Source organism: Sycon ciliatum, chromosome 1, assembly GCF_964019385.1.
Source record: "Sycon ciliatum chromosome 1, ocSycCili1.1, whole genome shotgun sequence".
Taxonomy (NCBI): Eukaryota; Metazoa; Porifera; class Calcarea; order Leucosolenida; family Sycettidae; genus Sycon; species Sycon ciliatum.
Genome location: NC_088643.1, coordinates 8,363,341 through 8,388,074, shown reverse-complemented (window position 1 = coordinate 8,388,074; position 24,734 = coordinate 8,363,341). Strand labels below are relative to the sequence as shown.

Here is a 24,734-nt window from a genome sequence, read left to right as displayed (position 1 = left end):
TAATATCTTTAGCGCCTCCAACCGCATACACATGTTCTTGGATTTCAATGTCCATGAAGCACAGTAGCCATTATAGTTTCGACTAGGCCTTTCGTACCAAAAAAACCTATTTCAACTAGCCCCCTCCCCATGGCCAGAGAAAAGAAATGCAAGTGAAGTGCACCACACAGCTCCAACACTATCTTACCGGTGGCATCAACAATAAATTCTTGCTCAGGCTCCACAACAATATCATCTACAGTGTCCTGTTGGTATCGGTTGGTACACAACTTCTGTATTCCCCATACAGAATGCATTGCATGTCTACAGGCCCTCATCTGTGTGTGTGTGTGTGTGTGTGTGTGTGTGTGTGTGAGAGTGAGTGTGTGTGTGTGAGCAGAGGCATCTTCTGACACACTTGAATCACCTCTTACGAACAATATGTCCTGCGAACGCTGCAGCTTCCACTGCACCCGCTGAAACCGCTGTGTGCTATCGCGCCAAGGCATGAAGCGTCACAAGTGCAGCCGTGCTTGGCCAGAGCAACCAACACAGACCGTAGCTCCTTCTGCATCGTTTGCAATTGCGGTCGGCGTTTCAGTAGACCACAGGACCTATCCCGTCATCGCCCCTACTGTTCCGAACCTGCTCAACCCCCCATGGGGTCCGCATAGCCAGAATATGGCAGCACGCCCAAGGTCCAAGGTGTGTGTGTGTGTGTGTGTGTGTGTGTGTGCGTGTGCGTGCGCGTGTGTGTGTACCAGTAAGCTGACTCACTACCACAAGAAAAAAGTCCTCTCAAACATTGAAGAACACAACACCTTATTGTCATCTGTAGCCGCTTGTGAACACGGAACAAGAAATCACACTCACCTTGTGTTGTGGTTGTAACCACACTGAATACCACTTCTGCAGATCCCGGTCTAATTTCAGTGGATCCAAAACTAGCTACACTGCATACATAGTTGCCTGCATCTGATGCAATTGGTTCCTGGATTGTCAGTACTTCTCCATTCAAGCCACCGATCTCAAATCTACCCAAAGGAAGATCTCTGCCATCCAAAAGAGACCAGCGATAAATCACGAATAACGCATTGGGATCATTGTGACTGCATCTGAGCACAAAATTGTTGGTGCTAGAGTCCAACTCCACTCTTGATGGAGATACTGTGGCGAAGGATCCTATATCACATCAAAAAGAAGCACAAACAATGAGGAAGTGGTTGTCAAACCACTTGTTCTCAAAACACAAAACACACCCGATCTACCTTATTGTTTCTATGCATTACCATAATGGCATTCCAGTTGTGATCATCAAACATGACATACATGTCCTCCAGATCATAGTTATCATGCATACAGTCTCTATTTCATTACTCACTTTCCTTTATATGTCACACTACTCATGGAATGGACTCGGATGGAGAGTCAATGATTAGTTTATAGATTAGTTGCAGAACGTTAGTACCGTCCGGCAGTATCGTGTGCAATGTTATCGCATGAGCAGATTGTTTAGTAACTGGTGATGTTAGTGGACATTCTAGCGTAACTTGTAGTTCCTTGGTACGTTTTCTTTTTCTAGAAACTCCTCATGGAATAATTTTATTCCCCACCCTTACCTGCTGGTGTTGGTGGCATTGTTGTCTCTGGACCTGAACTACCTACAATTGGTCTTGTTGTTCTTCCATCATCAACTACAACACACAAAATGGAAATCACAAGAAGGCATGCAATATCAATATACCATTGCTAGTGAAAACACAAGACAAAAGTGGGCAAAACACCTGTATCAAAGGAACAATGGCAATCACGAACAACACATCGCTGCCAGCAACGAAGTCCAGTGAAGTTCCTGCATTCTGATGAGGCCATTGAATACCAGGCGGCAGAAAAAAACTGAAACTCACCCGCTGGTGTCGATCCAGGTTGTTGTGTGCTCACTTCTCCACCTGGACTAACTGGAATTGGTCTTGTTGTTGCTGAGTCATCAACTGCAAGACATTGGATCAACGCAGGCAGCAACTAGTCAGGTCCTGGGAGGCAATCATACATTTCGGGGTAGTAAATAGTGCAGTGGCCTTGATCGGGTTACTGCTTTATATTGCCGGTATTTAGCCTGGAGGCTGCAACCTACAATACTACCATGGCCAGACTGTAAGCTAGAATGCTTTATTGATCCTTTGTTTAAACAGAGAGGCCATGCCAGCTGCTTTCTACTGGCATATTGTATCCTAATTCATGTAGTCTTGCTGTTCTAGGTGCAAAGCGCACCACGACAGGCCCTCAATCAGTTGGCAACACATGTGATTAGACCGGCTGCAGAGACATTCTATGTTTCGATCAGCGCCATAGCATGAATGCATGCCATGTGTGTCACACAGATGGCCGCAGCAATTAAAAGTGGGGAAAATCCACCCACGGTCGCTTTCTCTTGCTGCGCTTTCTCTTGCTGCGTTTTCTGCACCCGACATCATGCTGTAGAGAAGGGGTTACCTTCCGTGCTTTGCCGTCCGGCGCAGCGGCACATGTCTTATATGGGGACTAGGCATGTGGGGAATTGGTCTGATTCCTAGCTTGGTGGAAGCTGGTTTGAGTTTTCAGGGGCACTATGATAATGAGCAGTGCCACCCAACACGAATTTTGGTGCCCGAAGAAAACTAGAACTACATTGCTAGGCAACGACAAATACACTCTTACAATGAGTATCACCGATCACACATCGCTCATTACTCACCATATACAACCATTGCTGATCCAGAATCGACGTTGTTGTCCATTGTTTGCACCGTACACGAATATTGTCCAGCATCAGAAGGCAAAGCATTCTCCACGGTCAGGATCTCTCCAGATGCACCGCTGATCACCACCCGAGTCATGGGCAGTGGTACTCCATATGCTCTTACCCACTGTATGATTGGTGCCAGGCCAGCAACATCTGGATAGTCATGACTACATGTTAACTGGAAGCTGTACGTAGAGCTGTTCATCAGTACTCTCTCAGGGGAAACACTCACACTATATCCTGGAGGGAATGCAAAAGGTGAAATAAACCGTGGGAACAGGATATGATGGACATATTGATCGACTACGGTTTGATTATTATCCCATACAAAAGCAACTGACTATCAGATTTCGAGAGAAAGGATCAAGAACAGAGATGCTCTTCATTAGTTTAGATATTTATTAACTCAAGCTCATAGTATACACAAGCAATGCTAATATGAGGAGCAACCCCAGATATGAACGTGATAGCCAACCATAGAGAAATCTAGGAGAATATCTGATACGGTATTGAGGGATTGTGACTTCTGTCAGTTTACTCTCCGGATCTCTTGGGGTGGTATGGGTATTGTCTCGTACCACCTTTGTTCAACAAAGAGCATGTCCCCAGCTCTTCTATGTACAGTCAGTCTCGTGAGTAACGATCTTGGGTATAACAACTATTGAATAAGGACACGATCTTCAGACCCAGTGACAATTGGCCGGCATACTTTAAACCCCACGAATGATGACAAATCACAATGACAATGTTATAGTGGACGACAGAGGGTGGTTTTTCGCAAGTTTCAGTGTACTTCAAGTAACGCTGAAGAAAGTCATGAAAAAGTGTCACAGTGTCACATTGTCACAGTGTCACAGTGTCACAGTGTCACAGTGTCACAGTGTCACAGTGTTATCACTATCTGCACTCTTAGTCTTATGCCATATCGTGAAAGAAAGTTGTTAACATACAAGGAACGAGACTGTACGGACATTACGTACAAAAAAATGAATCGCTATGTATCACTGGAGCTTCATGAATGCGTGCATACCTTTAGTTGTTACAAGAACTTGAGGAGTAGTTGGTGTTGCTGCCGTTGATGTATCGGGTGCTGTTCCGGACCCTATGATTGGGACAGTTGTTCCATCCATGGCATCAGTACCAGTGACATTGCTCGGTGTTGGCATGTCAGTTGTTACAACTGCAGGCAATGTAGAACACCGGGAAGTAAACAGAAGTGTCACTACACGCAAGAAGAGAAGAAAGCTTCACGATCCTCAAATTAATAGTTTGCAAGCTTTTCAACCTGGTCTCTCACCGGATTCTCAACAGGCGGAATACAGTCAAATAAGAGAAACAACAACAATGGACAAAGCTAACGAGTTGTTGACGACCTAACACACCTCCAGTATAATAGTGAAGCATTCCAATTTTTTTTTGTCACGAATCAATTCTTAACTCTTCGCCCGCACCTTCATAGTAATGGTAAATTGATGCTTGCACAAGCGTTGAGCCAATAGATGAAAGACTAATTTTTGGCAACCACTGTGCATATTTACCTTGCAATGGAACTGTGAAACTCAATGCTTCACTCCATTCGGACACAATGCAGTTGTCTGCATCACCGTGATAGCGAATTCTCAGTGCTGCTTGTGTTCCCGCACCAAGTCGTGGTATCACAACCTCCTTTGTACTGTTACCCACAGCAATCTGTCCCACTGGTCCCCAGGCATTGTCCACAAAGAGCTCCACGCTGAAGAAGCTCACTCCTTCCACAAAGTTCGGATATGATGGCACTTGGTACATGCCCAGTGACTCATCAACAAAGCGTATTGCGTTATCTGGCCACACAGGTGCGTCTGAAGCAGTACAACAGAAAGCAAAATCAGAGTTAAAGTAGACATTCACAGTGTATTGGTTGCTTTAGATGGAGACTTTCTCTTAACGGGCACAAGCATTATCGGGAAGGCCAAAAGTCAAACAGAAAAGAACATTAGAAAATGGTTGATCTGATGAAGATGTCAAAACCTCCTTCGGTCCGGTATCAAATGTCCAATTGACTGCAAGATACTTCAAGTAAAATGTATTGCTTACCCACTGTTCTGCATGTGGAGTCCGTGGTGCCACTGCCGCCCAAATCAGTGACCATCATGTCACCAGATGCCGTAGTCAGTGAATCAGAAGTGATCCCTGCATTCACATAATCATGGAACAAATACATGTAGATGACAAAGATATTGTCGTACCTTGATCCACGACGGGGTGATAGAGTACCGACTATCTCACCTATCGACTTTTTAAAGTATTGCTCTGAGTACTCCTAACACTGTCTGTCCTCAGAGACTTTTCTCTCCTTCTCCTCCGAAGACAGTGTCCTATCTGTTTGTATTTGCCTGTGCGCTGTGATCATAATACAAAGATTAGGGAGGTTTCGTTCTAGCACACATAAAAAAAGCATATGACGCTCGCCTTTTCTTCTAGGTTCTAGCCAAAGCAGCGTAGCTAAGTGATGCATTCTCTGTCATTTTTTCACAGGAATGAAAAGTGCAATTGAACAATGCCTCAATAGACTAAGCACAACTCCTGTATTCTCCTTACAGAATGCATTGCATGTATACAGGCTTTCATCTTTGTAGACCACTATGCTGACTCACTACTACAAAAAAGAAGTCATCTCAAACATTGAACGACACAACACCCTATGTTTATCTGTAGCTGCTTGTGAACATAGAACAAGAAATCACACTCACCTTGTGCTGTGGTAGTAACTACACTGAATACCACTTCTGCAGATCCCGGTCCAATTTCAGTGGATCCACCAATATCTACACTGCATACATAGTTGCCTGCATCTGATGCAATTGGTTCCTGGATAGTCAGTACTTCTCCATTCAAGCCACCGATCTCAAATCTACCCAAAGGAAGATCTCTGCCATCCGAAAGAGACCAGCGATAAGTCACGAATAGCGCATTCGGATTATTGTGACTGCATCTGAGCACAACATTGTTGGTACTAGAATCAAACTCTACTCTTGACGGAGATACTGTGGCGAAGAATCCTGCATCACATCAAAAAGAAGCACAAGCAACGAGGAAGTGGTTGTCAAACCACTCATTCTCAAAACACACACACACACACCCGATCTACCTTATTGTTTCTATGCATCACCATTCCAGGTGTGATCATCAACCATGACATACATGTCCTCCAGATCATGGTTATCATGCATACAGTCTCTATTTCATTTCTAACTTTACACGCATACATGTATTTCACACCACTCATGGAATAATTTTATTCCCCCACTCACCTGCTGGTGTTGGTGGCATTGTTGTCGATACACCTTCTTCTGTGGTAATCTCTGGACCTGAACTACCTGCAATTGGTCTCGTTGTTCTTCCATCATCAACTACAACACACAAAATAAAAATCAATCACATGAAGGGATGCAAAATAAATATACCATTGCTAAAAAAAGAAAAATATTCATGGTTCACGTGAGACTCGGCTGGAAACCGACTTTTACACATCCGTAGGAACGCCACCACCCTTCAAGGATCAAGGCCATTGCTAGTGAAAATATAAACCAAAAGTGGGGCAAAACACCTGTATCAAAGGGACAATGGCAATCGTGAACTACACATCGCTGCCATCAACGGAGGCCAGTGAAGTTGCTGTATTCTGATGAGGACATTGAACACCAGGTAGCGACAGCAAAAACTGAAACTCACCTGCTGGTGTTGATCCTGGTTGTTGTGTGCTCACTTCTACACCTGGACTAACTGGAATTGGTCTTGTTGTTGCTGAGTCATCAACTGCATGACATTGGATCAACGCAGCCAGCCACTAGTCAGGTCCTGGGAGGCAGTTTATACATAACTGGGCAGCAAAAATTGCCCTGGCCTTGACCGGGTTACTGCTAGTATATTGCAGATGTTTAGCCTGGAGGCTACAAGCTACAGCGCTACCATGTCTGGACTGTAAGCCACAGTGCTTTATCAATCATTTGGTTCAACACACAGGCCATACTACCTACTTTCCACTTGCATTAATTTTAGTATCTTTATCAATGTACATGTAGTCTTGCTGTTCTAGGTGCGAAGCCCGCCACCTCAGATCCTTAATCGCTCATGGCCACAAAGGTGATCAGGCTGGCTGCAGGGACACTCTGATCTACTGCATGCACTACAAATCAACACCTACAAAAAGCTCAACAGGATTTGACCAGTGTGTTCAGTGGATGTGTGAAAAACAGTCCAGTTGTCCAGAGTGAGTGCAATCCTATGTGAAACAGGACAACGTCGCAATCAAAATAACACAATGGGAGGGGCTAACCCCCAATGACTTGTCCACCCACTCTTCAAAACACCACAATCATGGATATTGAATATACTCTTAAATGACTATCAGTCATCACTCATCGCTCATTACTCACCATATACAACCATTGCTGATCCAGCGTTGAAGTTGTTGTCCATCGTTTGCACCGTACACACATATTGTCCAGCATCAGAAGGCAAAGCATTCTCCACGGTCAGGATCTCTCCAGATGCACCGCTGATCACCACCCGAGTCATGGGCAGTGGTACTCCATATGCTCTTACCCACTGTATGATTGGTGCCAGGCCAGCAACATCTGGATAGTCATGACTACATGTTAACTGGAAGCTGTACGTAGAGCTGTTCATCAGTACTCTCTCAGGGGAAACACTCACACTATACCCTGGAGGGAATGCAAAAGGCAAAATAAACCGTGGGAACAGGATGTGATGGACATCTTGATCGACTACAGTTGGATGATTATCCTGTACACAAGCAACTGATTACCAGGTTTTGAGAGCAAGGCTCAAGAACAGAGATGCTCTTATTTTAACCCTTTGGCTCCCCACTATACAAATTTCGACGGTATTCCGTCGATGACTTCAAACAGCCATAACTCATTCAAATATTGCACTATCGTGAGAATCGAAGTATGTAGAGTGTAGCTAAAGTCCTCAGCTTTCCGTTGGTGCAATCGTTTTCACGATAGCTCCAACGGTTGTTGAGATATCGCGCTCGAAAGTTGGAGGACGGCACTTTTCTCGTTCCGAGCACATTTTCGAGCATGAACCGGGGAATTCCCCTTGTTCTCAAGTACCTGTGATGAATTTTTTTGCGTAAATCATGGTGCAGGCTACCTGCTACGGCAGTACAAAAAAAATCAGAGCTGGGCGAGCAAGGAAATTGAAATGGCTGAAGAAGAAAGGGATTGAGGACATTCCCAGCGATGTGGTACCTTCGCTGGGCTGTAGAGCTGGGCTTGCTACTCTGATTTCACTCGGTGATGGCTCATTGTGTTCGCGCTGAGAAGAGCTTTCCGGAGAGCCCAAGATTGTGGAAATCAGGCTACTAGAACGTAAGTTATGACCAAAAGTTGACACAATTTGAGCGAAAATTATGGCTATTGCTAAATAGTGGAGTTATGGGGGAGCCAAAGGGTTAATAAGATTTTTATTCAACTCAAGCTCATAGCAAATGCAAGCAATGCTAGTATGAGGGTGTAGCAACCCCAGATAGGAGTGTGATAGCCAACCATAAAGAAATCTAGGTGATTACCTGATACGATATAGAGAGATTGTCACGTTTGTCAGTTTACTCGCCGCATCTCTTGGGGTGGTATGAGTATTGTCTGCTACGATCTTGTTCAAAAAGAGAGCATTTGCCCAGCTATTCTATGTACAGTGAGCCTCGTGAATAATGACCTTGGGTATAACAACTATCCAATAATGACACAATCTTCAGACACAGTGATAATTTGACTGCATGCTTTTAACCCCACAAATGATGACAAATCACATGTTTAGTGGACAACAGAGGGTGGCTATTCGCAAGTTTTAGTGTACTTCAAGTAACACTGAAGAAAGCCATGGAAGAGTGTCACAGTGTCACAGTGTCACAGTGTCACAGTGTGATCACTATCTACACTCTTTAGTCTTATGCTATAAAAAGAAGTTGCTAGCATACAAGAAACGAGACTGCAGGGACATAACGCACAAAAATGAATCGCCATGTATCACCGGTGCGTCATGAATGCGTGCATACCTTTAGTTGTGACAAGAACTTGAGGAGTAGTTGGCGTTGCTGCCGTTGCTGCAGGTGAAATACAGTCCAATAAGAGAAACTGAGCAAGAACATTGACTAGTATTCAGAAAAGATGTAAAAACATACAGTGCGCATGGGAACATCCATAACATTATACCCATACACGGAATCACAAAAAGGTGAAAGTGAGAATAAACCTAACAAGTGTACGATGCATTGCAACAACAATGGACAAAGCTGACGAGTTGTGCACGACCTGAAAACCCCCATTATTATAGTGAAGCATTCCCAAATTTCTTGTCACGAATCAATTCTAAGCTCTTCACTTGCACATCCATAGTAATGCTAAATGGATGCTTGCACAAGCGTTGAGCCAATGGAAGAAGGGCTAATTTTTTCCCTGTTTGTAAAAAATCTAGACTAATGATGCCACTGGAAGGTATGCGGTGCATATTGAAATGATGTTGCATGGTCCCTCGTGTGTTGGCGAGGCGAGACTCACCGCATTATCATCCTCCACTGATGAGTTCGCAAGAGTGAAACACCTGTCTAGAAGCGTAACATTATCTGTCAACGGAAGTGTCCTTGCTGTGCTGGTGTGATATGCTTCGTGAATGGGTTCGGCTAAGAGCGCATGGTGGTGACGGGTTGAGGATGTAGCAAATTTTAACTAGATCCAGAATAATGTGTGTGGGTAATGATCTCGTCAATGTTAGAAAAGGTCTTGTCAAACATTGAAATACACAGCACCCTATGTTCATAAATAATTTCTTGTGAACACGGAACAAAAAATTCCACTCACCTTGTGTTGTGGTTGTAACCACACTGAATACCACTTCTGCAGATCCCGGTCTAATTTCAGTGGATCCAAAACTAGCTACACTGCATACATAGTTGCCTGCATCTGATGCAATTGGTTCCTGGATTGTCAGTACTTCTCCATTCAAGCCACCGATCTCAAATCGACCCAAAGGAAGATCTCTGCCATCCGAAAGAGACCAGCGATAAATCACGAATAACGCATTGGGATCATTGTGACTGCATCTGAGCACAAAATTGTTGGTGCTAGAGTCCAACTCCACTCTTGAAGGAGATACTGTGGCGAAGGATCCTATATCAAATCAAAAAGAAGCACAAACAATGAGGAAGTGGTTGTCAAACCACTCGTTCTCAAAACACACACACGCCCGATCTACCTTATTGTTTCTATGCATCACCATTCCAGGTGTTATCATCAACCATGACATACACATGTCCTCCAGATCATGGTTATCATGCATACAGTCTCTATTTCATTTCTAACTCTCCTTTATTTTTCACACTACTCATGGAATTATTTTGTTCCCCACACTCACCTGCTGGTGTTGGAGGCATTGTTGTCCCTGGACCTGAACTAGCTGCAATTGGTCTCGTTGTTCTTCCATCATCAACTACAAAACACAAAATGGAAATCAATTACATGAATTACTCTGATGGTGAGCCAAGGAAAGTGTTAAATTGAAACAAGGAAAATGGTGGGGCACAAGTTATGCGTTGGAGTCCACCAAGTCACTCTCTCTTACTCACTTCCTTGCTGTAGAATGTCTCAGTACTCCTTGTTAGTCTTGTGCTACCTTGTGCACGTCTGACCGTTCAAAACCTGGTTTAGTTGGTGGACTCGCATAACTTGTGCCCCACCGGCCGTTTTTCTCGTTTCAAATCACATGAAGGCATGCAATATAGATATACCATTGCTAGTGAAAGTACAAGACAAAAATGGGGCTAAAACCTGTATCAAAGGAAAAAATGGCAATCGCGAACTACACATGGCTGCCAGCAACGAAGGCCAGTGAAGTTGCTGTATTCTGATGAGGCCATTGAACACCAGGTAGCGACAGCAAAAACTGAAACTCACCTGCTGGTGTTGATCTAGGTTGTTGTGTGCTTACTTCTCCACCTGGACTAACTGGAATTGGTCTTGTTGTTGCTGAGTCATCAACTGCAAGACATTAGATAAACACAGTCATGCAGCCACGCGCCAGGTTATCGGAGGCAGTTAATACATTTCGGGGAAGTAAATAGTGCACTGGATAGCGAAAATCGCAGTGGCCTTGATCGGGTTACTGCTATATATTGCCGATGTTTAGCCTGGAGGCTGTAACCTACAATGCTACCATACCCGGATTGTAAGCTAGAATGCTGTATCAATCTGCTGTTCAAACAGAGAGGTCATGTTAGTTGCTTGCATTTTGTATCCTAATTAGAAACAAAATTGTAGTGTTGCTGTTCTAGTTGCAAAGCCCACCACCACAGATCCTCAATCAGTTGAAATTTGATAAGACCGGCTGCTGGAACACTCTCCGCTTAGATCAGCGTCACAGCATGAATGCCATGTGGGACGCACAGATGGCCACAGTAATTAAAACTAAATTTAAAAGTGGGGAAAATCCACCCACAGCCCCTTCCTCTTGCTGCATGGTCTGCAAACAACATCATGCTGTTGAGATGGGGCTACCTTCCATGCATCGGCACATGTCTTATATGAGGACCGGGCATCTGGGGGATTAATCTAATTCCTAGCTTGGTGGAAGCTGGTTTGAGTTTTCAGGCGTAACATGACAACCAGCAGTGCCACCCGACACGCAGTTCGGTGCATAAAAACTACGACTTCATTGCTAGGCAATGAAAACTACACTCTTAAAGTGACTATCAGTCATCACAGATCACCTACTACTCACCATATACAACCATTGCTGATCCAGAGTCGACGTTGTTGTCCATCCTTTGCACCATACAAAAATATTGTCCAGCATCAGAAGGCAAAGCATTCTCCACGGTCAGGATCTCTCCAGATGCACCGCTGATCACCACCCGAGTCATGGGCAGTGGTACTCCATATGCTCTTACCCACTGTATGATTGGTGCCAGGCCAGCAACATCTGGATAGTCATGACTACATGTTAACTGGAAGCTGTACGTAGAGCTGTTCATCAGTACTCTCTCAGGGGAAACACTCACACTATACCCTGGAGGGAATGCAAAAGGCAAAATAAACCGTGGGAACAGGATGTGATGGACATCTTGATTGATTACAGTTTGATGCTTATCCCGTAAAAAACAACTGAGTATCAGGTTTTGAGCGCAAGGCTCAAGAACAGAGATGCTCTTATTTTGTTTAGATATTTATTCAACTCAAGCTCATAGAAAAATACAAGAAATGCTAATACGAAAAGCAACCCCAGATATCAGCGTGATAGCCAAACATAGAGAAATCTAGGAGAATACCTGATATGGTATTGAGAGATTTTGACTTTTGTCAGTTTACTTTCCGCATTTTTTGGTGGTATGGGTATTGTTTCCTACCACCTTGTTCAACCAAGAGCATTTGCTCAGCTCAATCAGGCTTGTGTGACTACTGACCTTGGGTATAACAACTTTCGAATAACCACACAATCTTCAGACACAGTGATAATTTGACTGCATGCTTTTAACCCCACAAATGATGACAAATCACATGTTTAGTGGACAACAGAGGGTGGTTTTTCGCAAATTTTATAGAGTACTTCAAGTAACGCTGAAGAAATGTATGGATGAGGGTCCCAGTGTTATCACTATCTGCCCCCTTAGTCTTATGCCACACGGTGAAAGAAAATTGCCACCAGCAAGGAACGAGACTGTATGGACATAACGCACACAAAAAATGAATCGCTATTTATCACCGGTGCTTTATGAATGCATGCATACCTTTAGTTGTGACAAGGGCTTGAGGAGTAGTTGGCGTTGCTGCCGTTGATGTATCGGGTGCTGTTCCGGACCCTATGATTGGGGCAGTTGTTCCATCCATGGCATCAGTACCAATGACATTGCTCGTTGTTGGTAAGTCAGTTGTTACAGCTGCAGGCAATGTAGAACACCGGGAAGTAAACAGAAGTGTCACTACACACCAGAAGAGAAGAAAGCTTCAGGATCCTCAAAAGTAAACAGTTTTAGAGCTTTTCCACCACGTCTTTCACTGATTTCTCATCAGGTGGAACACAGTCAAGTAAGAGAAATAAGCGGACGATGCATTGCAACAACAATGGACAACGCAAACGAGTTGTTGACGACGTAACATAACCCCTTTATACCTTAAAGTACCGTTGATCCACCCCATCTTTAATTGTCCCACCGCCCGTCGATTTTCTGCCTGTGAAGCGACTTTGGGGTATGCAACGAAATACGATGTTGAACCGACGCATGCACTGCTGTACACAATACGTGCGAGTGCAGGATGAAAATGTGCACAACCCAGCACATCGAGTCTGAACTTCCACGTTGTTGCACATCGTACTGCACTTGACAGCCTTGATCAAATTCCCGCCCCCTGCCGAGAACCCAGCTGGGAAGCAACATGGCGTGGGGGCGGATCACCGTTACTTTACGGTAATAGTGAAGCATTCTGTAAAATTTCTGGTCACGAATTTATTCTTAACTCTTCGCCCGCACCTTCATAGTAATGGTAAATTGATCCTTGCACAAGCGTTGAGCCAATGGAAGAAAGACTAATTAGTGGCAACCACTGTGCATATTTACCTTGCGATGGAACTGTGAAACTCAATGCTTCACTCCATTCAGACACAATGCAGTTGTCTGCATCACCGTAATAGCGAATTCTCAGTGCCGCTTGTGTTCCCGCATCAAGTCGTGGTATGACAACCTCCTTTGTACTGTTACCCACAGCAATCTGTCCCACTGGTCCCCAGACATTGTCCACAAAGAGCTCCACGCTGAAGAAGCTCACTCCTTGCACAAAGTTCAGATATGATGGCACTTGGTACATGCCCAGTGACTCATCAACAAAGCGTATTGCATTATCTGGCCACACAGGTGCGTCTGCAGCAGTACAATAGAAAGCAAAATCAGAGTTGAAATAGACATTCACAGTGTATGGGTCGCTTTAGATGGTGACTTTCTCATAACGGGCACAAGCATTATCGGGAAGGCCAGAAATCAAACAGAGAGGAACATTAGAAAATGGTTGAGCTGATGAAGATGTCAAAACCTCCTTTGGTCCGGTATCAAATGTCCAATTGACTGCAAGATACTTCAAGTACAATGTAATTCTTACCCACTGTTCCGCACGGGGAGTCGCTGGTGCCACTGCCGCCCAAATCAGTGACCATCATGTCACCAGATGCCGTAGTCAATGAATCAGAAGTGATCCCTGCATTCACACAATCATAGAACAAATAGATGACAAAGATATTGTCATACCTTGATCCACGATTAGGGAGGTTTCGCTCTAGCACACATAAAAAGCATATGACGCTCGTCATTTCTTCGAGGTTCTAGCCAAAGCAACGTAGCTAAACGATGCACTCTTTTTCACATTTTACAGGAATGAATAGTGAAATTGAACTCTGCCGGAATAGACTCGTAATCACAACTCCTGTCTTCTACGCACAGAAAGCATTGCATGTATACAGGCCCTCATCTTTGTAGACCACTATGCTGCGTCACTACTACAACTACTACTACTACTACTACTACTACTACTACTACTACTACTACTACTACTACTACTACTACTACCGTAAAGTACCGCCAGAGCGCCCCACCATCTCGTCCTTTCGTGGCCGCCTTGTGGAGGTGGATTCCTGTCTTTAGGTCATACGACACGGACCTTGTACAAACATTGCACATTGTGCAGTCAATCCGTACCCAGTTTACCTTCGAGCTTCACATAAAAGCATACCAAGTGTGACCTTAGTACACGAAGGTTCTCACATCATACAAACTTAGTAGCATTCTGCCATACGATTTTCTTCCCTTGGCTGTAAAATCAAGGTGGGGCGCTCTCGGGAGACGGGGCGCTCTGGCGGTACTTTACGGTACTACTACAAAAAGAAGTCCCCTCAAACCTTGAACAACACAACACCTTAAGTTCATCTGTAGCTGCTCGTGAACACGGAACAAGAAATCACACTCACCTTGTGTTGTGGTTGTAACTACACTGAACACCACTTCTGCAGATCCCGGTCCAATTTCAGTGGATCCACCACTAGCTACACTGCATACATAGTTGCCTGCATCTGATGCAATTGGTTCCTGGATTGTCAGTACTTCTCCATTCAAGCCACCGATCTCAAATCGACCCAAAGGAAGATCTCTGCCATCCACAAGAGACCAGCGATAAGTCTCGAATAATGCATTTGGATCATTGTGACTGCATCTCAGCACAAAGTTGTTGGTGCTAGAGTCAAACTCTACTCTTGACGGAGATACTGTGGCGAAAAATCCTACATTACATCAAAAAGAAGCACAAGCAATGAGGAAGTGGCTGTCAAAGTTTGCAAGTGATTAGCAATTTAGCATACACACGTAGAAAATGGAGATGGCTGATTGAAAACTTGGAGGAGAGTTATGCAGAACAAGTGGCTAGTAGCTGGGAAGGCATACAGCATCGAACAGTGGAACTTAACTAGTGTGTGTGTGTGTGGGGGGGGGGGGGGAGTACTGCAATAAGACATACTCTTGCCTAGTACAGCACAGATCTTGTCCGGAGCACGGGTGTATTGCTCAATACTGAAGTATGCTAGGGTGAGAAGTACCTTGAATGCTAAGAACACTTTCCTGCTGCCCATGTGGGTACGCTGTATCATAGTGTTATCCAAGTTCTACTGTATATACAGTACATGATTGTGTTATTATTGCCACTCCTAGGTAGATCCAAAGCAGATGTTCTTGTTACTCACCTTTCTCACTGGTTATAACAGAAACTGGTGCAGTTGTTATTATTGGTACGGTTGTTGGCATTGTACGAGGTGGACCCTCTGTGCAGTAAACATGTGTACACACAGCGAACGAAGCGTAACAATATGCATGACTACGGGTTACGATACTACTTTCTACTTCTGTCAGACATTTCCTTGCATTCAGTAGGTGTTGAAGACATCACAGATGTACGTAACTTACAGAGAATCTTGAAATAAAAAGAGAAACCCTGCCGACCAGTACATATTTAGTCATACCTCTATTCAGTGACGCCTAACGGAAGTGTTCGCTAAGGAACGAATAATAGATGTACTTCTAAAATAGGAATATTACAGCACAGAATAAAACTATTGACAGACACCACCAACATACCGTAGACGATGGTAGCCAAACCCGGCAGAATATTTCCATCTGGGTCGCTCACTTCGCAAGTGTAGACGCCGGCATCGGATGGCTCAGGCCTGAAAATGGTGAGCATGTCACCGAACTGATCGCTTATCATCACCCGCTGTGTTGGCAGCTGGCCGTCAGCTCGGCGCCATGTATACACAGCAAGCGTAACATTGGGCTTGTCGTGAGCACACGTGAGTACGAGCGCTGGAACGCTCGCATTGACCACTACGCGGCTTGGTGACACGACTGCGTTGAATTCTGTGAAGAAATTGGAAAACAATATATGCATTGAGATGTGTGTGCGCACCGAGGTGACTTTTTATATATGTGTATGCAGGCAAGCTCGGGCAATGACACAGCTAGCTTTCGATAGCTTAGAAGAGACGGAGAGAGAGAGAGAGAGAGAGAGAGAGAGAGAGAGAGAGAGAGAGAGAGAAAGAGAGAGAGAGAGAGAGAGAGAGACAGAGAGAGAGAGAGAGAGAGATACCATGGAATGTCCGAGAAAGCAGTTGAATCAAGGTTACATACCTTGGTAAACAGTGGTGATCAGCTGCTCAGTGGTCACCACTTCTGAAAGAAAATTATCAAAATCCAGAAAAAAACAGAGTCATGTGCAAACAATATCGACACACACTACCACATCTCTAAAAATAGTTAGGTGCATGGTTCAAGTAGAGAACCATGGCTATGAAACACAAGCACATCTGACACGTCTGATGATCAGAAGAACGACAATTATACGAACATTGACTACAAAATTGTAGCCTAACCATCGTTTATCCGAAATGCCTGCTTGCACTGTATTGAAAGGACAAATACGAGTTTCGCTGATTCTCCCAGCCGCAGCACCTTTTAAATGATGCACAGGATGTGTGGCAGCAAGTTGTTGTCACCATGTATCCCCATTTTTTTTCATTTTGAGGAGCTGGAGTGAGTCCAATTCCTGTGGCAATGCCGATAAGAATAAGAAACGATGAAAACACGGGGGCACGGATTATCATGTCTTAGATGTGTGTGTGTGGCGGCTGCCTTATCCAAAACTTACTCCTCATATGAATCCCATGAAGACGACGCTGATCCGAGGGGTGCGGATAATCGGCACTCTACTGTACATGCATATGCATGAAAGTCGGAGTTGCAGCCGAACAGTTTTAATTTGTTTTCAGTACGTGTACTTATACATAATGCACTGCAGCGAGCACTCTCGTGAGCTACCATGATTCGCTTCAAATGCGGTATCCAACTGACCTGTAGGTGTTGTTGGCTCCTGTGTCGTAACCACCATACTGGTTGTATCTGGCATATCAGCTGTGGTCGTGACAATAGCGGGCTGTGTTGTCGCTGTTGGTGGCATAGTAGTGCGTGCTGGACCGACTGCACACAGTACACACACAGCACACATGCACATCACCAAGGTCACAAGGACTGTACGGCAGACTGTCACCACACTGAATTCAACCGAAGATCCGAACTTCTGTTTTAGAGAGCTCCATGCACCTCAGCCCCGGGTATCGAGCACTGTTTTGAACAGTGTAAGTTGAACAGTGTAAGTCGACTACTGTGCATCCCACAGTATGTTATATCTGGGATCCTTCATACTGAAGTGACTGCCAGGGTAGACGATACTTACTGAACTGAACCTGGGCAGTTCCACTGTAAAACATCACATCCGGTGCTTTGACTTCGCACACGTATTCTCCACTGTCTGATGGTTCAGGAGTCTGGATGCGCAGGATCTCGCCGTCGTGACCCATTACTTGGTGACGTCGCTCGTCAAGCGGTGTGCCGTCCTGCCGCCTCCATGTGTAGAACGGGTAGGTGATGTTCGGCGCATCGTGACTGCACGTCAACACAATGCTCTCTGTACTGGCATTGGCCATCGCCGAGGATGGAGATATGCTAGCAATGTAGACTGCAAGTATATCACAAACAGAAACAGAACACACACACACACACACACACACACACACAAACACACAAACACACACAACACACACAACACACAGCTGTGAAACCCCCACAGTACCTAAGCAGCAAAGCCAATGTCAGACACAAACCGGCAAGTGGATCACAATACGCATAACCATGGTCTTTGACTAACCTGCAACTACTGGTTCTTCAGTTGTTGTTGTTGTTGTTGTAGTGGCATTGATTGGCTGTGCTGTTGATGGTTGAGGTGCTGTAGTGCGTGCTGGATCTACTGCAATACACATGCACGCCCGCAAGCCCGCCCACCCAACACATGCACGCACACACGCGCGTGTGCACGCACGCACGCACACACACACTCACATACACACACACACACACACACACACACACACACACACAGGTGTTTCCACACAGACTTCACTTAAGAATGTCAGCATTAACTGCCAGTTGGCTAGCACTACTACATGAATAGCAAGAGGATTTCACTGGCTCATTCTGGGCCCAGCACGTAACCCTACCGATAAGCAACACAGTGCTGTAAGCTGATGCAGGAGTAAGAAGAAACATCTGTGCTTCAGCACGGATGGTACCCCCCCCCCCCCCATCTCACCCTGCCCTACCCTACCCCTTTTCTGAGGTCAAAGCACTTTACTTCCACACTGACTGTACCCCATCACCTCATCCTTCCCTACCCCTATATCGAAGTCAAGGCACATCCCTTCCACACTGATTGTACCCCACCACGGTACCTTGCCCTGCCCCACTCTTTCCCCTGTTTCGAGATTAAAACACATCACTGCCAGTAAACTACATAGAACATTTCCACCTTGGACCTACCGGTAGCATCAACAATAAATTCTTGCTCAATGAACAAATTTAAAGTGAAAACTTCGGTGTATTTCAAGACACTCACACTCACACTCACACAAACAAACATACACACACGTAAAGCAGAGAATTGGATTTCTACTCGAACCTCATCACGGTCATTTTCCCTCAACAAATGACTCTAACCCTTTCTTCGAGGTGCTAGCCAAAGCAACGTAGCTAAGTGATGCATTCTCTGTCAACTTTTCACAGGAATGAAAAGTGCAATTGAACAATGCCTGAATAGACTAAGCACAACTCCGGTATTCTCCTTACAGAATGCATTGCATGAATACAGGCCCTCATCTTTGTAGACCACTATGCTGAATCACTACTACAAAAAGGAAGTCATCTCAAACATTGAACAACACAACACCCTATGTTTATCTGTAGCTGCTCGTGAACACGGAACAAGTAATCACACTCACCTTGTGTTGCGGCTGTAACTACACTGAACACCACTTCTGCAGATCCCGGTTCAATTTCAGTGGATCCACCACTATCCACACTGCATACATAGTTGCCTGCATCTGATGCAATTGGTTCCTGGATTGTCAGTACTTCTCCATTCAAGCCACCAATCTCAAATCTACCCAAAGGAAGATCTCTGCCATCCGAAAGAGACCAGCGATAAGTCACGAATAATGCATTTGGATCATTGTGACTGCATCTGAGCACTAAATTGTTGGTGCTAGAGTCAAACTCCACTCTAGATGGAGATACTGTGGCGAAGAATCCTACATCACATCAAAAAGAAGCACAAGCAATGAGGAAGTGGTTGTCAAACCACTCATTCTCAAAACACACACACACACACACGATCTACCTTATTGTTTCTACGCATCACCATTCCAGGTGTGTTCATCAACCATGACATACATGTCCTCCAGATCATGGTTATCATGCATACAGTCTCTATTTCATTTCTAACTTTAAATGTATATTTCACACTACTCATGGAATAATTTTATTGCCCACACTCACCTGCTCGCGTGGGTGGCACTGTTGTAGATACATCTTCTTCTGTGGTAATCCTTGGGGCTGAACTACCTGCAATTGGTCTCGTTGTTCTTCCATCATCAACTACAACACACAAAATGGAAATCAATCACATGAAGGGATGCAATATCAATATACCATTGCTAGTGAAAATACAAAAGAAAAGTGGGGCAAAACACCTGTATCAAAGGAACATTGGCAATCGTGAACTACACATCGATGCCAGCAACGGGGGCCAGTGAAGTTGCGGTATTCTGATGAGGCCATTGAACAACAGGTAGCGACAGCAAAAACTGAAACTCACCTGCTGGTGTTGATCCTGGTTGTTGTGTGCTCACTTCTACACCTGGACTAACTGGAATTGGTCTTGTTGTTGCTGAGTCATCAACTGCAAGACATTGGATCAACGCAGCCAGCCACTAGTCAGGTCCTCGGAGGCAGTTTATACATAACTGGGCAGCAAAAATTGCCGTGGCCTTGACCGGGTTACTGCTAGTATATTGCAGATATTTAGCCTGGAGGCTACAAGCTACAGCGCTACCATGTCTGGACTGTAAGCCACAGTGCTATATCAATCATTTGGTTCAACCCACAGGCCATACTACCTACTTTCCACTTCCATTAATTTTATATAAGTTTCCGTGCATGGCACGGTAAGTGAAGTTAGCAACCCACCAACAATTACATTCCTAACATAATTTGCACGTACTTGCCATAGCGCATCACGTGCCCGTGCAGAACACGCACTCCGAACTCCCGCGCCCCGGCACGGGACCACGCGGAGCATGCGCATTACTCCGGCTCTCGATGCTGCTTCTTCTTCATCCTTGCTGCGCCAACAGTCAGATCGCTTGACAACCTTGGCCAGTTTTTGAGCTTGCTCTTCGCTTTGCTGTGCTGACGGTCAAATTGTTTGACTATCGCGGCCAGTTTCTGATCAATATCCGATCAACCAGGTCTCTGTCAGTGAGCGATGTCCAGCCAAAACGCTCCGTTTGCTTTGCTGCGCTGACGCAGTGACGGTCAAATTGTTTGACAATCGCGGCCAGTTTCTGATCAATATCCCGGATCAACCATGTCTCTGTCAGTGAGCGATGTCCAGCCATAACGCTCTTTGCTTTGCTGCCTTGACGGTCAAATTGTTTGACAATCGCGGCCAGTTTCTGATCAATATCCGATCAACCATGTCTCTGTCAGTGAGCGATGTCCAGCCAAAATGCGCTCTGCTGAGCTGCGAAACGCACTGGCATCCCGCAATTATTTAGACCCGACAGGAACAAAACCTACTCCGCGGACTCGCCTGCTCGAGTTGAAGTTGGCTCCAGACTACTGTACGCGAGGACTTGGCCGCTCCGGCAGCGGAGCAGAACCTAGCCGAGGCAACTGCAGCCCCATCCCTGGCCTGGGAGACTTTAGTCGGGAGGAGGTTCGCGACGCTTGGAGCACGTATTGTGCGACTGACGCAGCAGCACACCCCTCCAGGGCCCCGGAGCTGTTTTCGCACCAGCCCATAATCTTGAAGATGGCTCGGAAATTTAGGTCCCTGATGCTGAGCTCTCCTCTCTAAAGCTGACACGAAGTATGCCTGGCGGCTTTGGTCTGTTTCCCCTCATGTCTGGCCCCGGCCTGGCATTTTTTGGAAGGTTCGTACCATGTAGATAAGGCACCACCATTTGGCCTTAGATCCTCCCCCTTCCGTTCAACAGACCGGCTGATGTGGACTCTCAGCCCAACGGCGACTCAAGTACGTGCGCATGCTCCGCGTGCTCCGCGTGCTCCGCGTGGTCCCGTGCCGGGGCGCGGGAGTTCGGAGTGCGTGTTCTGCACGGGCACGTGATGCGCTATGGCAAGTACGTGCAAATTATGTTAGGAATGTAATTGTTGGTGGGTTGCTAAATATAAGTTTCCGTGCATGGCACGGTAAGTGAAGTTAACAACCACACAAGCCGACCTGTTTGGGAGCTATTACGCGTTGTATTATCAGGGCATAGGCAACAATTGCCGCATGCAGTATGCAATACTATGGACCAATGCCGTAGTATCGCAGGCAACAATTGCCGCATGCAGTATGCAATACTATGGACCAATGCCGTAGTATCGCAGGCAACAATTGCCGCATGCAGTATGCAATACTATGGACCAATGCCGTAGTATCGCAAGCACCAATGTGCGTTAGACTGGCCAATGCCAGGGCTAATGGGGGCAACAATTGCCCGGCGTGTCAATACACGCATACGGTAGGGATGCACTTGTGAGCACATGTAGGCGCACTTGGCTCAATGCCGGCCTGACCCACGATCCCTACCGTTCTCCCAAAATACAACATGACCCAAACAGGAATTATCGGCATTACTATAGTTATAGTAGCGTTACTATAGTTATAGTATAATAGGTATATCATATGTACACTACAGCTGTTGCTAGGGCCGTCCAATGCGGCTACCCATTAGCATAACGGGCAGAGACTAGAACAATGCCGCTGGCAATGCTCTGTCTGCGACAGGGGTGCGGACATAGCGGGGGTAGGCAGAGCTTTGCCACCTGCCGGCGGTCTTCAGCACGTACTCAGGCACGCCAGCTTTGCCTGCCAGCGTTGCAGCGCCTCGTCTGAGGCTGTGGCTGCGCACGTCTTTGTTAGGCAAGGCTGTTTGTAGTAGCCTGTTGATGTTATGCGGCTTCAGGGGCGTGCCGTCATCATAGCGATAGAGCGGGCCAGGTGCCGAGCCACGGGCTGCTAGGTAACTGGTGGCTGCCGTGTGCGGGCATGTCGGCGAGCCTGTCCTCCTGACGCTAATGTCCTGGCCGCTGCCGTATTGGCTCGTCTTTGTCACACGCAGGCGCAGCTCCACGCGGTCTGGGTACATGGTCGCATCGCTGTACTCAAGGCCGGCGCCCCGTGCCGTGAAGGTGTACTCGTTGACTCTGAGCAGCCCGTGGAAGGCCAGAGTCACGGCGCTCCAGAGCATGGCGCGGTTGTGCGGGCTAGGCACGGTGGACTGCAGGTAGTGCTGTACGCCAGCCAGATCGTCCAAAGTTGCGGCCCGCGTCGTCAACTGCTGAAGGGTGGACTGCGCTGGTTGTGTCGGCACTGCGTCGGCAGTTGGGCTGCGAGTCCAGAAGCGTCGACAACCTGACCCAAACAGGATTTATCTACATTACTATTACACTACAATTGATGTGAGTGCCGTCCAATGCGGCTGCCCATTAGCATAGTGGGCAATGCGCTCAGCGTACCGGATATGGAACAATGCTGCTGGCACTGATCCGTCACTGGGTATGGCTTGCCCTAGTGCGGGGTGACAAGCGTTCGGAGCGCTGCAGCGAAGCGTATGTTGTGCTGGAGCTGCCCGCCAGGCCCTGGCGGATGAGGTCCATGGTTGCGTCATCAACTGCTGAAGGGTGGACTGCGCTGGTTGTGCCGGCACCGCTTCGGCAGTTGGGCTGCAAGTCCAGGCGCGCTGACAACCGGACCCAGACAGGATTTATCTGCATTACTATTACACTGCAATTTATGTGAGTGCCGTCCAATGCGGCTGCCCATTAGCATAGTGGGCGATGTGCTCGAAGTACAGGATCTGGAACAATGCTGCCGGCACTGATCAGTCCCTGAGGTTGGCTTGCCCTGGCGCAGGGCGACAAGCGTTCGGAGTGCTGCGGCGAAGCGCATGCCATGCTGGAGCTGTCCGCCAGGCCCTGGCGGATGAGGTCCATGGTTGCGTCGTCAACTGCTGGAGGGTGGACTGCGCTGGTTGTGTCGGCACCACTTCGGCAGTTGGGATGCGAGTCCGGCAGCGCTGACAACCTGACCCAAACAGGATTTATCTGCATTACTATTACACTGCATTTGATGTGAGTGCCGTCCAATGCGGCTAGCCATTAGCACAGTGGGCAATGCACTCAAAGTACAGGATCTGGAACAATGCTGCCGGCACTGATCAGTCCCTGAGTGTGGCTTGCCCTGGTGCAGGGCGACAAGTGTTCGGAGCGCGGCAGCGAAGCGCATGTTATGCTGGAACTGGCCGCCAGGCCCTGGCGGATGAGGTTCATGGTTGCGTCGTCAACTGCTGGAGGGTGGACTGTGCAGGGTGTGTCAGCACTGCGTCGGTAGATGGGCTGAGAGTCCGGAAGCGCTGTACTCGAAGACGAGTAAGAGACTTAGCAGGATCATTGCAGAGTCGCCGTTGGGCTGAGAGTCCACATCAGCCGGTCTGTTGAACGGAAGGGGGAGGATCTACGGCCAAATGGTGGTGCCTTATCTACATGGTACGAACCTTCCAAAAAATGCCAAGCCGGGGCCAGACATGAGGGGAAACAGACCAAAGCCGCCAGGCATACTTCGTGTCAGCTTTAGAGAGGAGAGCTCAGCATCACTCAAAAACTGGCCAAGGTTGTCAAGCGATCTGACTGTTGGCGCAGCAAGGATGAAGAAGAAGCAGCATCGAGAGCCGGAGTAATGCGCATGCTCCGCGTGGTCCCGTGCCGGGGCGCGGGAGTTCGGAGTGCGTGTTCTGCACGGGCACGTGATGCGCTATGGCAAGTACGTGCAAATTATGTTAGGAATGTAATTGTTGGTGGGTTGCTAACTTCACTTACCGTGCCATGCACGGAAACTTATATTTAGCAACCCACCAACAATTACATTCCTAACATAATTTGCACGTACTTGCCATAGCGCATCACGTGCCCGTGCAGAACACGCACTCCGAACTCCCGCGCCCCGGCACGGGACCACGCGGAGCATGCGCATTACTCCGGCTCTCGATGCTGCTTCTTCTTCATCCTTGCTGCGCCAACAGTCAGATCGCTTGACAACCTTGGCCAGTTTTTGAGCACCACCACCCACCCCATCATCTCTAACCATCATTCTATTCTAAGCCATCCCGGAAGGGAGAACGGTAGGGATCGTGGGTCAGGCCGGCATTGAGCCAAGTGCGCCTACATGTGCTCACAAGTGCATCCCTACCGTATGCGTGTATTGACACGCCGGGC

At 46.7% G+C, this 24,734-nt stretch overlaps 1 protein-coding gene across 1 annotated transcript in view; it reads right to left on the bottom strand.

Moving 5' to 3' along the window:
• Positions 1-24,734, bottom strand: part of LOC135808598 (uncharacterized) — a 181,370-nt gene that overhangs the window by 32,926 nt on the left and 123,710 nt on the right. Inside the window, exons 105-133 of the mRNA XM_065321850.1 lie at positions 20,050-20,133; positions 19,731-19,829; positions 19,175-19,483; positions 18,049-18,147; positions 17,578-17,859; positions 17,196-17,321; positions 16,476-16,517; positions 15,927-16,205; positions 15,536-15,613; positions 14,771-15,079; positions 13,909-14,004; positions 13,374-13,673; positions 12,546-12,695; positions 11,540-11,827; positions 10,717-10,800; positions 10,178-10,252; positions 9,625-9,933; positions 8,823-8,870; positions 7,177-7,464; positions 6,473-6,556; positions 6,052-6,150; positions 5,491-5,799; positions 4,835-4,930; positions 4,300-4,599; positions 3,792-3,941; positions 2,714-3,001; positions 1,887-1,970; positions 1,599-1,673; positions 853-1,161 (exon numbers count right to left, since the gene is read on the bottom strand). Coding sequence (XP_065177922.1) covers positions 853-1,161; positions 1,599-1,673; positions 1,887-1,970; positions 2,714-3,001; positions 3,792-3,941; positions 4,300-4,599; positions 4,835-4,930; positions 5,491-5,799; positions 6,052-6,150; positions 6,473-6,556; positions 7,177-7,464; positions 8,823-8,870; positions 9,625-9,933; positions 10,178-10,252; positions 10,717-10,800; positions 11,540-11,827; positions 12,546-12,695; positions 13,374-13,673; positions 13,909-14,004; positions 14,771-15,079; positions 15,536-15,613; positions 15,927-16,205; positions 16,476-16,517; positions 17,196-17,321; positions 17,578-17,859; positions 18,049-18,147; positions 19,175-19,483; positions 19,731-19,829; positions 20,050-20,133 — 5,139 coding nt within the window. The remainder of the gene's footprint in view (positions 1-852; positions 1,162-1,598; positions 1,674-1,886; positions 1,971-2,713; positions 3,002-3,791; positions 3,942-4,299; positions 4,600-4,834; positions 4,931-5,490; positions 5,800-6,051; positions 6,151-6,472; positions 6,557-7,176; positions 7,465-8,822; positions 8,871-9,624; positions 9,934-10,177; positions 10,253-10,716; positions 10,801-11,539; positions 11,828-12,545; positions 12,696-13,373; positions 13,674-13,908; positions 14,005-14,770; positions 15,080-15,535; positions 15,614-15,926; positions 16,206-16,475; positions 16,518-17,195; positions 17,322-17,577; positions 17,860-18,048; positions 18,148-19,174; positions 19,484-19,730; positions 19,830-20,049; positions 20,134-24,734) is intronic.